At 41.2% G+C, this 13,584-nt stretch overlaps 1 protein-coding gene across 1 annotated transcript; it reads right to left on the bottom strand.

The window, feature by feature from the left end:
* Window positions 1-10,967: 10,967 nt before the first annotated feature.
* Window positions 10,968-11,952, bottom strand: LOC142173725 (uncharacterized). Its single transcript, XM_075239359.1, has 2 exons — window positions 11,524-11,952; window positions 10,968-11,021 (listed from the first exon to the last, which is right to left on the bottom strand). Exons 1-2 carry the CDS (start codon window positions 11,950-11,952, stop codon window positions 10,968-10,970), a joined length of 483 nt encoding a protein of 160 aa, XP_075095460.1.
* Window positions 11,953-13,584: the final 1,632 nt, after the last annotated feature.

Here is a 13,584-nt window from a genome sequence, read left to right as displayed (position 1 = left end):
AGCTGGCGAAGATTCTCCAGAAAAGAAAGGTAAATATAGCTTGTGTTCAGGAGACTAGGCGGGTAGGATCGAAGGCGAGGAATGCCGACGGGTATAAGTTGTGGTACTCCGGAGGCGTGAAGGGCAAGGACGGAGTAGGTATTTTGGTGGATAGGGAGCTTAGAGAGTCAATGGTAGAGGTTAGGCATGTGAGCGATAGATTGATGGTGATTAAGTTAGTAGTTGGACGAAGCACTCTGAATGTCACTAGCATTTACGCGCCACAAGTGGGCTTGGACGAGGAGGTTAAAAGGCGATTTTGGGAGGAGTTGGATGGGGTGGTGCGGGGTACTCTGCCTACGGAGAAGTTATTTATAGGAGGGGATTTCAATGGGCATATTGGGTCGTCTTCTAGTGGCTATAGTGAGGTACACGGCGGCTTTGGCTGTGGGGTTAGGAACGGAGGAGGCACTTCACTGGTGGATTTCACTAGAGCTTTTGAGTTGGTGATCGTGAACTCTATTTTTCCGAAGAAGGAGGAGCATTTGATTACTTTTCAGAGTATGGTGGCTAAGACTCAGATTGATTATCTTCTCCTCAGGAGGTGTGATAAGGGGTTGTGCGAGGATTGTAAGGTGATCCCGAGTGAGAACCTCGCGACACAGCATAGACTCTTGGTGATGGATATCGGTATCTTGATAAAGAGGAAGAAGAGATTTGTACGGGGTCAACCAAGGATCATATGGGGAGCCTTGACTAAGGATACTGCGCTGGAGTTGGAGGGGAAATTGGTGGCGATAGGAGCCTAGAAGAGTGGTGGAGATGCTAGTGGTAAGTGGATGGCGATGGCAGATTGTATAAGAGAAGAGGCGAGAGAGGTATTAGGGGTCTCGAAGGGATATTCAGGTGGGCACCAAGGCGACTGGTGGTGGAATGACATGGTCTAGAGTAAAGTGGAAGCAAAGAAAGCGGCTTACCTTAAGTTAGTGGAGAGCACCGACGAGGAGCAGATGAGAGCTAACAGAGAAAGGTATAAGGAAGTTAGGAGGGAGGCGAAAGTAGCGGTCACGGAGGCTAAGATGGTTGCATTTGGGCGGTTGTATGAGGAATTGGGGGGGTAAAGGTGGGGACAAGAAGTTATTTCGGCTGGCCAAAGAGAGAGAGAGAGAGAGGAAGGCTCGTGATCTGGAGCAAGTGAGGTGTATCAAAGACGAGGAAGGTCGTGTATTGATGGAAGAAGCCCAAATTAAGCAGAGATGGCAGTCGTATTTTCATAGACTTCTGAATGAAGAGGGAGACATAAACATCGAGCTAGGGGAATTGGGGCACTCCGAGAGTCACCAAGACTTTAGGTATTGTGGGCGTATTGAGGTGGAGGAGGTCGTGGTAGCAATGCGTAAGATGAGCCAGGGCAAATAGACTGGACCAGACGAAATTCCAGTGGAATTTTGGAGGTATGTGGGTAGAGCAGGTTTGGAGTGGCTGACTGAGATATTTAATGTTATTTTCAGGATGAAGAGGATGTCAGATGAGTGGAGGTGGAGTACGATGATCCCGATGTACAAGAACAAAGGGGATATCCATAATTGTAACAACTATAGGGGTATTAAGTTACTAAGTCATACCATGAAAGTTTGGGAAAGAGTGGTGGAAGGGAGGGTAAGGAGGGCGGTGTCAATATCAGATAACCAGTTCGGGTTCATGCCAGGTCGTTCTATAGCGGAAGCTATCCACCTTATGAGGAGGTTGGTGGAACAGTATAGAGATAAGAAGAGGGATTTGCACATGGTATTTATTAATATAGAGAAGGCGTATGACAAGGTCCCTAGGGACGTTCTTTGGAAATGCCTGGAGGTGAAAGGTGTACCGGTAGCTTATATTAGTGCAATAAAGGATTTGTATGATGGAGCTAAGACTCGGGTAAGGACTGTGGGAGGTGACTCAGAGCCTTTTCCGGTGGTTATGGGGTTACACCAAGGATCTGCGCTCAACCCGTTTTTCTTTGCTCTGGTGATGGACGCATTGACACACCATATTCAAGGGGAGGTGCCATGGTGTATGTTGTTCACTAATGATATAGTTCCGATTGATGAGACGAAAGGCGGCATGAATGAGAGACTGAAGGTATGAAGGCATGCCCTGGAGTTTAAAGGTTTCAAGTTGAGTAGGACCAAGACGAAATATTTGGAGTGTCAGTTCAGCGAGGGGTCGGGGGAAGCGGGCGTGGAGGTGACGCTTGACTCGCAAGTCATCCCTAAGAGAGAGAGTTTCAAGTATCTAGGGTCAATTATCCAGGGAGACGGGGAGATCGACGGGGATGTCACACACTATATCGGGGTGGGGTGGATGAAATGGAGGTTAGCGTCTGGAGTCCTGTGCGACAAGAAGGTGCCACTGAAACTTAAAGGTAAGTTCTATAGAGCGGTGGTTTGATCGGCCATGTTGTATGGAGCTGAGTGTTGTCCAGTCAAGAATTCTCATATCCAGAAGATGAAAGTAGCCGAAATGAGGATGTCGAGATGGATGTATGGGCATACTAGGTTGGATAAGATTAGGAATGAAGATATTCGGGAGAGGGTGGGTGTGACTCTCATGGACGTCAAGATACGGAAAGCGAGGCTTAGATGGTTCGGGCACGCACGGAGGAGGAGCCTAGAGGCCCCGGTTAGGATGTGTGAACGGTTGACTTTGACAGGTACAAGAAGAGGTATAGGGCGACCTAAGAAGTATTGGGGCGAGGTGATCAAGCAAGACATGGCGCAACTTCAGATTTCCGAGGACATGGCCCTGGATATGGAGGTGTGAAGGTCGAGCATTAGGGTTGTAGGTTAGGGGGTAGTTGAGCATTTTTCCAGCTACTCTGATAGAGTTTGGTCTAGGTCTGCTAGCGGTTGTTGTTCATCACACGATTTTTATTTCCATAATTTATTTTTCAATTTTATTATTGACATACTTATTGCCCTTCCACTTATTTGTTGTCTCTTACGGTGCTGATTCTATTGGTCTGGTTTCTGTGTTGCTACAGATCTTTTGTCTCTGAGCCGAGGGTCTCCCGAAAACAGCCTCTCTACCCCGGGTAGAGGTAAGGTCTGCGTACACTCTACCCTCCCCAGACCCCATTAGTGGAATTACTACTAGGTTGATGTTGATACTTTTTTAATTAGTACATATACACACATATGGAGAAAAAAGTTAGTGCTGCCATTTTTTCATACTTGTTATTTATAGTATAACATTCTTAAATGATAAAACCTTTAACTTCACATAGTAGTATTATCATTTATATTAGTAAGAGGTAACTTAAATAAATTGGATGTAAGACATGTATTTTCAATATGTTACCTTTGATTTTGTTGTAAAAATATATATATATATATATATATATATATATATATATATATATATATATATTTACTAATATGAAGATTTAAGTAATTTAATTCAAAGTTCTAAAATATTTTTAGTGTTAAAGAGTATATAGTCTTTCTTTATTTTGTCCAATTTTTTTTGTATTTTTTTGCAAATTTTAACATTGTCTAACTTGAAATAAAACCATAAAATTCACTATTAAAAAATTTTGGGGACCTAAATTAAAGCTTTACTAGTCTCCTACTTGAGCCACATGTCCATCCCCTGTCTCAATTAAGATAAGACAACAATCAGTGAACGTGTTATTTAGTTACCAAATATGAATGAAGCTGGTTGAATAACACGTTCATGGGACAATGATCTATAAATAATTGTTGATCATTAATGAGGGCGGCTCAACGGAATTGGTGGCTTAAAACTAAAATATATTAAAAGACCGTGAAATTTCTTTCATAAAATTTATATAATATTGAGACAAAAAAAGTGGTGAGAGAACAACATATAATATGTGGGTTAAGCACAAGTCATATGGTATTGAAATCCCCCTATACAAAAATATAGTCAACCCAAATTGAGAACCTGATTTCCTTCCCTATGGCTATGAAAATTACATTCATGTAAATCTAGCTAAAGTGTTTTATGGCCAAGCTTAACTCACTTCTATATCGTTGCAGGTAGACACGCATGATAATTATAGAAGCTGAAGGAATAATGCATGGGCAGCAAAAGAGAGTTGAAAATCTTTTTAAAAAAGACCGGTCAGGAACCTAGTTCTTGTACCACAGGTTAGTAGTCTTGTGTTTTTCTCATGCGTATCTCAAAAGAAATAAAACTAGCTGCCACGTCATCCACCTTTTCAGACATTGTATATCACGTCGTTTCTTTCAAATCTTTTCACTTCCCTATGCAACGGTGCATCTTCCCACAAACCTACCGCCGTTTCAGAACCCGTTTATCTCTTCCCTCATAATTATCCTTTCCCTCCTTAAAACCCCTTCATTCCTAACCTTGAACGATCATCCCTCTCTCCCTCTCTCCATCCTTCCAGAATCTTCAACTTAACTATCTACCATGGCTGAAGAGCAAGCTACCCTACCCACCTTGAAAGGTAACATCTTCGACTCATCTGCCACCTTCGAAACACCACCAAAAATCCCCTCTTCCACCATTATTGACACCGATATATCCAAACATGATTCCCTTTCACCTCTTGTCTCTCTCACCACTCCATTAGACCATATTCTTTCATTAAGTGTTGAGGACTCAGAAGCCTCACAAGTCGACACTGTTTCTTCTCTGTTGCCTGATACTCTCAAAAACTAGAACAATGATGAAAAAGAGGGTGAAACTCAACAAGAAAAAGAGGGTTTTGAGGAAAATATTGATCAGTTCATAAGTTCTACAGTCTTGGACACTGTTTCTCCCATAGAGTCTCAGGAAAAAGAGGCCGCTGAAAATATATTGGCCATTGATGTTGAGGGACTGGTGGATGAAGGACCTTATACCATGCCTGAGTCTCAAGGGGAAGGGACTCCGCTCTTAGGATTAAAAGGAACAATGGTGCTCTTTGAACCACCTGCACATGAAGAAGCTACTGGGAACCCTGCTGATGAACCTGATCTTATCCCTGAGGAAACAGGTCAGGAATCATCTTCCCAGGTCAGCTTTGACCCTGCTCCTTCTCCTCACTTTGACGATGAGCCGTTGGAGTCTATCCCTGCTGTTGTGAGACCTAGTGATGAGGATGCTCAGGATGATGTGGTTCTCAGTGCTCGCTTCAAGATTAGAAAGCCTGTGGTCACTCCTGAGCCCCATTCTAAGCGACCTACCACAAGGTTGCAAAAGAAGGAGGTTTTTGAGTCTGCCCTGAAGAAAAGCAGAATGAGTAGCAAGAAGAAGAAAAAAAGGCTGATGAAGGAAGGGAAAATTATGTGTGACAAAAATATTCCAGTAGTAAAGGTGGATGAGGATGCTCAGGAGGAACCAAGTTCCCTGGTTGAGAGATCTCAGAAAAAGAAACAATCTGTTGAGAGTGCTTCAAAGGAAGTTGTTGAAAAACCAAGTAAAAAGTTTGTGAAAAGTAGTGTCAAGTCTAAGCAAGTTGTGGAGGAAGAATCTGTGTCTGATGATGATATTCTGGTAAAATCAAGTGATAAGGGAAAGTCCATTGGCAGGTCTGGCAAACGGAAGTTGGAAGCTGTTGGGGAACCCGGTTCTGTAAAAAAGGTAAAAAGTGTAAGTGTACTAGGGCAAGAAAGGTTGAGACATCAAAAGGTACTGTGGGGTCGCACTTTTGACCTAGAGATTTCTGAAATGGCGGGTATGAGCCAAATTTTTGAGATGGTGGAATTTAAGCAGTGGGGCCATCTATTCAAAGAGGATGTGGCCAACGTATATGAGGATGAGGTCAAAAGCTTCTATGCCGACCTCTTCACTATTGAAGATGACCACATATGTGTTTTAGTGAATGTAGTGGATATGGTATTGGGTGTTATTGTGTTGGGGGACATTCTCAAGGTTCCATCTAAAGGGTTGTCATATGTGAGAGGTGCTTGTGGCTCTAATTTTAGGCGTGCCATTGTGAAAGAAAAAGTTGTCCAGCATGGGGAACGGGTACACAAGAAGGCTCTGCTTCCTGTATACCAACTATTGTTCGAGTTGGTTAACAAGGTTCTCGCGTGTGTCTTCAAGTTCTTTGATGTACCCTTAGGAAATCCCAAGATGGGGACCAGGAAACAAACCTTCTCAAAAACTACACTGGAGGAATGTGAATGTATTGAAAATGTTGGAGGAATGGGAAGCACTTCGACGATCTCACAGCTAATCAACGCCCAGAATAGTGCCACAGAGGAGATCATGAAGCTGAAGGCAAGGAACGCCATTCTTGAGACTCAGATTAGTCAGGCAATAGCAGCACCAGAACCCTCTAGTTCATCAAGTGAAGAAGTTGCTCGTCTGTCTAAAGAAAATGCTGAGCTCAGGCAACAGGTGGAGAACCTGAGAGAGAAACTGCTCGCAAAGAAAATGTCCACAAATACTCGGATTGACCTTGTTCTCAACACTCTTGTTGCCTCCTCCAAGCCTTCCTCCTCTAGTGCCCCCTAAGAAAATCTTCTAGTGACTAGTGTCAAGTTTCCATCTTTTGTTTTGATGACTTGTGGTAGTTGTTTTTGTCCTTTTTGTGATGTGGATGGATTTCACATGTACTGCTCCTGCTTTCAATAGTCCAAACTTGCCTTGTTGTAATGGCAAAGGCGTATGTTTTATAAAACTCAATGAAGACTCTCTTTTGTTGTTAAATGCTTGTCTTTTTCTGCTTTTCTTTTCTATCATGTTGTGTGCACAAATGTGGCATGAGTTAGCTGGACTAGACTTCTTTATGTTGATTACTTGCTTGTGTATTTTTAATGATGCCAAAAGGAGGAAGATAAATTGAAGCAGGGGCATCTAATTAACCCCAGTACCATCCTGTTTCTCTCAAAATGTTCCATGCTTAGAGCTTTGGTGAAGATATCTGCAATTTGGTCTTCTGTACTACAAAACTTCATGCAAATAAGCCCCTTCTCCACGTTGTCTCTGAGAAAATGATGTCTCACATCAATGTGCTTGGTTCTCTTATGTTGGACCGGGTTCTTTGCCATGTTGAGTGCATTGGTGTTGTCACATAACAGAGGTACACAGTCAGTGTATACACCAAAATCCTCCAATTGTTGTTTGATCCACAAGAGCTGAGCATAGCAGGACGTTGTAGCAACATATTCTACTTCAGCTATTTAAAGAGCTACTGAATTTTGCTTCCTTGTACCCCATGAAATCAGACAGGATCCTAGGAAATGAGCCATTCCAGATGTGCTCTTCTTCTCCACAAGGTAACCTGCATAGTCAACATCAGCATAACCAACAAGATTAAAGTTGTCACCTTAAGGGTAATACAGAACCAGGTCCTGTGTTCCCTTAAGATATCTCAGAATCGTTTTAGCAGCTTTTAGATGAGATTCCTTGGGATTTGATTGAAACCTTGCACATAAACCCACACTGAATACAATATCTGGCCTGCTGGAAGTGAGGTAGAGGAGTGATCCAATAATGCCTCGATACAATGTTTGATTTACAGGAGAGCCAGATTCATCCATGTCTAGCTTGGCGGCAGTGGCAATGAGGGTGTCAATCACCTTTGATGCTTTCATATCAAACCTCTTCAAAAGTTCCTTGATATATTTCTGCTGACTAATACAAGTTCCCTTCGTGGACTACTTCACTTGAAGACCAAAGAAAAAATTCAGCTCCCCCATTATGCTCATCTCAAACTCACTTCCCATGAGTTTTGTAAATTCCTTACAAAGTGAGTCAGCTGTCGCCCCAAAGATAATATCATAAACATATATCTGAACAATGAGCAGGTTCCTTCCTCGTTTCTTCAAAAATAGAATGTTGTCAATTTTTTCTCTTGTAAAGCCATTTTCTAAGAGAAACCTTGACAACCTTTCATACGAAGCTCGAGGAGCCTGCTTTAAAACATACTGTGCCTTGTCTAATTTGAACACATATTCAGGATGTTTATGACATTCAAAACCTGGAGGTTGCTTAACATAGACTTCTTCCTTTAGAAAACCATTCAGAAATGCACTTTTGACATCCATTTGGAACAAGGTGAATTCCATATGTGATGCAAAGGCAATGAGAATTCTGATGGCTTCCATACGAGCAACTGGAGTGAAAGTCTCATCATAATCAATCCCTTCCTCCTGATTGTAACCTTGGACAACCAACATTGCCTTGTTCATTGTAGTGTTTCCATGCTCATCAAGCTTATTTCTGAACACCCACCTAGTTCCTATGATGGTTCTATCTGAGGGTCTAGGTACCAGGTGCCATACTTTATTCCTTTCAAATTGAAGCAGCTCCTCCTGCATAGTTGTGATCCAGTCTGCATCCTTCAAGGCTTCCTTAATATTTTTGGGTTCTATTTGGGAGAGGAAGGCTGAGAAGGCAAGTGAATTTTTGGCTTTTGTCTAGTTTGGACTCCATAATCAAGGGGGGTTATTATATTATCGAGAGGATAAGAGCTTTTGTGTTTCCAATTTGGAACCTGAATCTTATTAGTGGAGGAACTAGGTAATCCTGAATGATTCCCTTGAATTCCTCTTTCTGTTGCATGTGGGGTACTTTGAACTGCATCAGCTACTCTTTCTTCAGCTTCAGTAGTTGTCATGTGTGTACCTGGTTCCTCTTAAGTTGGAGAGGAAGAGGTTGCATTGTCTTCATTTGTCTACTTCATTTAACTCATGATATCTGCCTTTCCATTTGCCATGTCAGTGATCTCTCCTGGAACCAGCAGTGGCTCACTGTCTTGATCATCCCTGTTGCTCTTCTCACCAGATGGAAGTGTCCCGTTGAAGATTACATGAACACTTTCTTCCACACACTAAGTCCTTTTATTGTAAACTTTGTAAGCTTTGCTTTGAGAGGAATACCCCAGAAAAATTCCTTCATCACTTTTGGCGTCAAATTTTCCAAGCTGATCCTTTCCATTGTTGAGAACATAGCATTTGCACCCAAATGTTCTTAGGTGAGTCAGCTTGGGCTTCCTTCCATTGAGCAGTTCATAGGGAGTTTTGTTCAGGAAGGATCTGATCATGCACATGTTCACCAAGTAGCAGGTTGTATTTATGGCTTCTGCCAAGAAGTTTTTGGCTATCCCACTATCAATAAGCATTGTTCTGGCCATATCTTCAAGGGTTCTGTTCTTCCTTTCTACAACTCCATTTTGCTGTGAAGTTCTTGGAGCTGAGAAGTTATGAGTGATGCCATTTTCACTGCAGAATTTATCAAACTTAGCATTGTCAAATTCTGTTCCATGATCGGATCTGTTGCAAGCCACTTTTGATTCCATCTTCACTTGGATTTTCTTGACAAAGGCTACAAATACTTCGAAGGTCTCATCCTTGGTTCTGAGAAACAGTGTCCAAGTGAATCTTGAGTAGTCATCTACTATCACAAAAATATATCCTTTTTCTCCTTTGCTTGTCACTCTCATAGGGCCACACAGATCCATATGAAGGAGTTCAAGTGGCTTTGATGTGTTGACATCCTTCTTTGGCTTGAATGAGGATTTCACATGCTTTCCTCTAGCACATGCATCACACACTTGTGCTCTTTTAATTTTGTATATGGCAATCCACGAACCAGGTCCTTCTGTATCAGCTTGTTCAGAAAAGAGAAGCTTGCATGTCCCATCCTTCTGTGCCATAACTCTGCATCATCATCAACTGCTTTCAAGAAGCACATATCACCACTTTGTAGGGACTCGAAATCAGCAACGTAGATGTTCTTGTATCTTTTGGCCACTAGTACCACTTCACCAGTTACCAGATTAGTAACTGTGCACACCTCTTACAAGAACTCCACCTTGTTTCCTTTATCACAGATTTGAGAAACACTCAAGAGACTATACTTCATACCATTTACATAGTACACGTTCTCAATTGAGTGTGAGAGAGACTTTCCAACTTTTCCAACTTTTCCAACACCAAGAATGTACCTCTTTTTCCCATTTCCAACGGATACATTCCCTCCTTACAAGGCTTTTAGTGAAGGAAGTCCATGGTATTCCCAGTCATATTCTTAGCATCCACTGTCCATAATCCATTGTTGATTGCTTCCTTTCACTATTCCCTGCACAAATAAATCAAGGATTATATTTAGGAACCCAAATAAGTTTGGGTCCCTTGTAATGAGAAAATGGATGAATGAGAGCTTTTCTAGTCCATACAGGCAACATGCGTTTTTTGTGAGTGGCACCTGGTCCTCTTCTAGTAGTTACTTTTTCAGCAAAAACTTTGTTTTTCTGAACAGACTGAACTTTGGCTTGGCAATTTTCCTTGAAATGCCCATTGTTCCCACAATGGGTACAAAGCCAGTTATTAGGTACAATGACGTACTTTCTATGAGGGTTATAGGGAACTTTCTCCCTTTGGAACCCTATTCCCTGCTTGTTTCTACCATTATTAAAGTACATGGCAGTAATAGCATCTGAGGACCAGGTCCACTTAAGAGATTTCTCAAGATCATTTTTTACTTTCTCCAATTCTGCTTGAAGCTGCCTATTTTTCTCAAGCTCAGCACACAGACTAGTTTTCACATTATTCAGCTCATTTTCAAGTTTAATATGTGCCTCACTAGCTACTTCCTTCCCCTTTTTCAGAATTTCCAGGCCTATATTCTGCTTTAAGTCCCTCAATTGTTTCCTTTAGGTCTACGATTATCACTAAGAGATCATCTCTTTCTTGCTCAGTAATGACAACTTTCTCTACTAAGGCACTCTTTTCTCTACTAAAGTTCTCTGTGGTTTCTTTCAAGTCAACTACAACTACCATTAAATCATCCCTTTCATGTTCTACACTAGCAATTTTTTCTGTTAGAACCTCTTTCTCATTTTTCAGATTTTCTATAGTTTCCTTCAGGTCAACTACACAAACCACTAAGTCATCTCTAGTCTGCTCAGCATCTCCTAACTCTATGGTCAAGGCATCCTTATCACTCACAAGGCTATGATATGCATCAATCAAGACATTAACTAATGACATGAGTTTCTTGGGAGAGTAGGGTTTCAGATTCCTCTAAACATCCCTAAAGTTTACCTCATCATTGTCATCATCTTCATCATCGTCTGACTGAGTCATCAAAGCAAATATTGAGTCATATTCATTTGCTTCATTTTTAACTACCATAGTGGAACTATCACCTGCATCATTTTCTTCTTCTGATTCACTGGAGGAGTCTCCCCATGCTGCAAGAGCTTGCTTCACAACATTTTCAGCTATTTTTTTTTCTTTTGAAGCATTTGTCAGGAACCGGGTTCCTCTTGGCTGCTTTATCAGAGTTGTGCTTGAAATGTTCTTGCTTCAGAAGAGGACAATCCTTAATGAGATGCCCTGGCTTTCCACATTTATGACAGAGGTCATAATTCTCTGGTTTGCTGGAACTGCCTCTCTTTGGTATGCCTCTATTCCTTCGAACTATTTTTTGAAACCTTCTGGTAAGGTATGCCATATCGATATCCTCCTCACTCGAATCATTGTTTTCAGCTTTGAGTACCAGGTTCTTGTCCTTCTTTGGTTCTCTTCTTTCAATGTCCTTCTTTCTCTTCATCTCATAGGTCTTAGGATTTCCAACCAGCTCGTCCATAGTCAGTGTTTGCAGATCCTTGGCTTCAGTAATGGAATTCACTTTGCTCTCCCAGGAGCTGGGCAGAACGCTAAGAATTTTCTTCACAAGCTCGTTCCTTGGGATGATTTCACCAAGCGAGTGTAACTCATTTATGATAGACGTGAATCGTGTGTGCATGTCTTGAATAGATTCATCATCCTTCATTCTAAAAAGCTCATACTCAGTGGTGAGCATGTCAATCTTTGACTGTTTTACTTGAGTGGTTCCTTCATGTGCTGTTTGTAAAGCTTCCCATATCTTCTTGGCGAATTGATGGGCTGAGATCCTGTTGTATTCATCAGGTCTTGTGCCACACACCAAAATCTTCTTGGCACGAAAGTTTTTCTCCACTGCTTTCCTGTCCGCGTCATTGTATTCTTTCCTATTTTTTGGCATTGTTACAGCAGGGTCTCCGACCTTTTTGTTGGGACATATGGACCATCACAAATAACATCCCACAACTCGGAATCTTTTGCCATTATAAAGTCATGCATTCTAGTTTTTCACCAGCCATATTATTGGCCGTTGAATCTCGGGGGTCTATAGGTTGATTGTCTTTCCTCGAAGTTTGGTGGAGCAGCCATGATGAGGATCATTTCTAGGTGTTAACCTTTAAGAAAGAACCCCCTCTGATACCAATTGATAGAATGTATGAGTCCACCAAACTGTATAGAGACCTGGTCCTATACCAGTTCCCACAAAAATAGCTAATGAACCAGTAAGTAAATGACATGAGAGATTTTTACGTGGAAAAATCCCTGCTCAAGAGGATAAAAAATTACGACCTACACTGGTAGGATTTCAACTTCACTACTGAGCAATCTTTAGATTACAACCTATTGCAACCTAGGAATTATACTCTTAATCCCTCACTAACTTGCAATACATCTATTACAAGCCACTTTGCAATACACCTATTACAAAGACTTCAACTCATGACTAACTCTAGTCATGACACAAACACTAAGGGTTTATGGTTTTCCAAGATTCCTAATTAAAGCTTCTAAATAAGCAAAGTAGGAATTATAATGAAGAACAAATACAAAGTTACAACTCAACTAAGGACATACAAAAGACCTGTTGTAGGAACTGGTCCGTAGTAGTGTTGTACTTTGTTCTTGATGCACTTGTGATTTCAATACTTGATTATCAGATCTGGAGTACTTGAATCAATTCACAGAGTGTTCAAGTTATGTTTTTGTTGTAATGCTTCTTGTTAATATCCTTTGGATGACATCACTTGGATGATGTAAGCACTTGGTTGGTAAAAAGTCCTTCCCAATGGGAAGTGACTGCTGCACTGTTTCTGCACTGTAGCATGTACAGTGCAGGCAGTCACTTTCCAATTGTAGAGTTGAATTCGTACTGCTGTCAGGGAAGCTCCAAGGGATCAGGTCCTTGAGTTGGTTCTTTTCTATCTGAAGTCATACAACACATATTAGCTTGAGTCCATTGATAGAGATATATACCAAGTGTACATCAGGTCCTTTATCTGGTTCCTAACAATAAGTTTGTTAGATCATCAAAACATAATTCTAAGATACTTTAAACCCATCATATAACATTAAGTAAAAATGATAAAAGGATTGAGCCTATTATTGATAGTGTTTTGAACCTTACCATACTTGTCTTTGAGATTTCTTAGTTAAAAAAAATGAGATACAAAGGAACTTGCCTAATGATGTGTGGATCAATAAACAACAATAACAACAATAACCCAGTATAATCCCACTAGTGGGGTTTGGGGAGGGTAGTGTATATGCACACCTTACCCCTACCCTAGAGTAGAGAGACTGTTTCCGATAGACTTTCGGCTCCCTCCCTCCAAAAACTTCCCATCTTGCTTGTGGGGTGACTCGAATTCACAACCTCTTAGTTGAAAGTGGAAGGTGTTCACCAATAGAGTAACCCGCTCTTGTCGTGTGGATCAATAAAAAGTGACAAAAAAAAGAAGCTAATTTAGAGAATCTAAGTTGAAATTAAAAAGTAAAATAGTAAAAAATATAAAAAAAGAAAGAAAGAAAAATA

The sequence above is a fragment of the Nicotiana tabacum genome, chromosome 19, assembly GCF_000715075.1.
Source record: "Nicotiana tabacum cultivar K326 chromosome 19, ASM71507v2, whole genome shotgun sequence".
NCBI lineage: Eukaryota > Viridiplantae > Streptophyta > Magnoliopsida > Solanales > Solanaceae > Nicotiana > Nicotiana tabacum.
The sequence above is the reverse complement of the archived record's forward strand: the minus strand, read 5'-3'. Positions and strand labels throughout refer to the sequence as shown.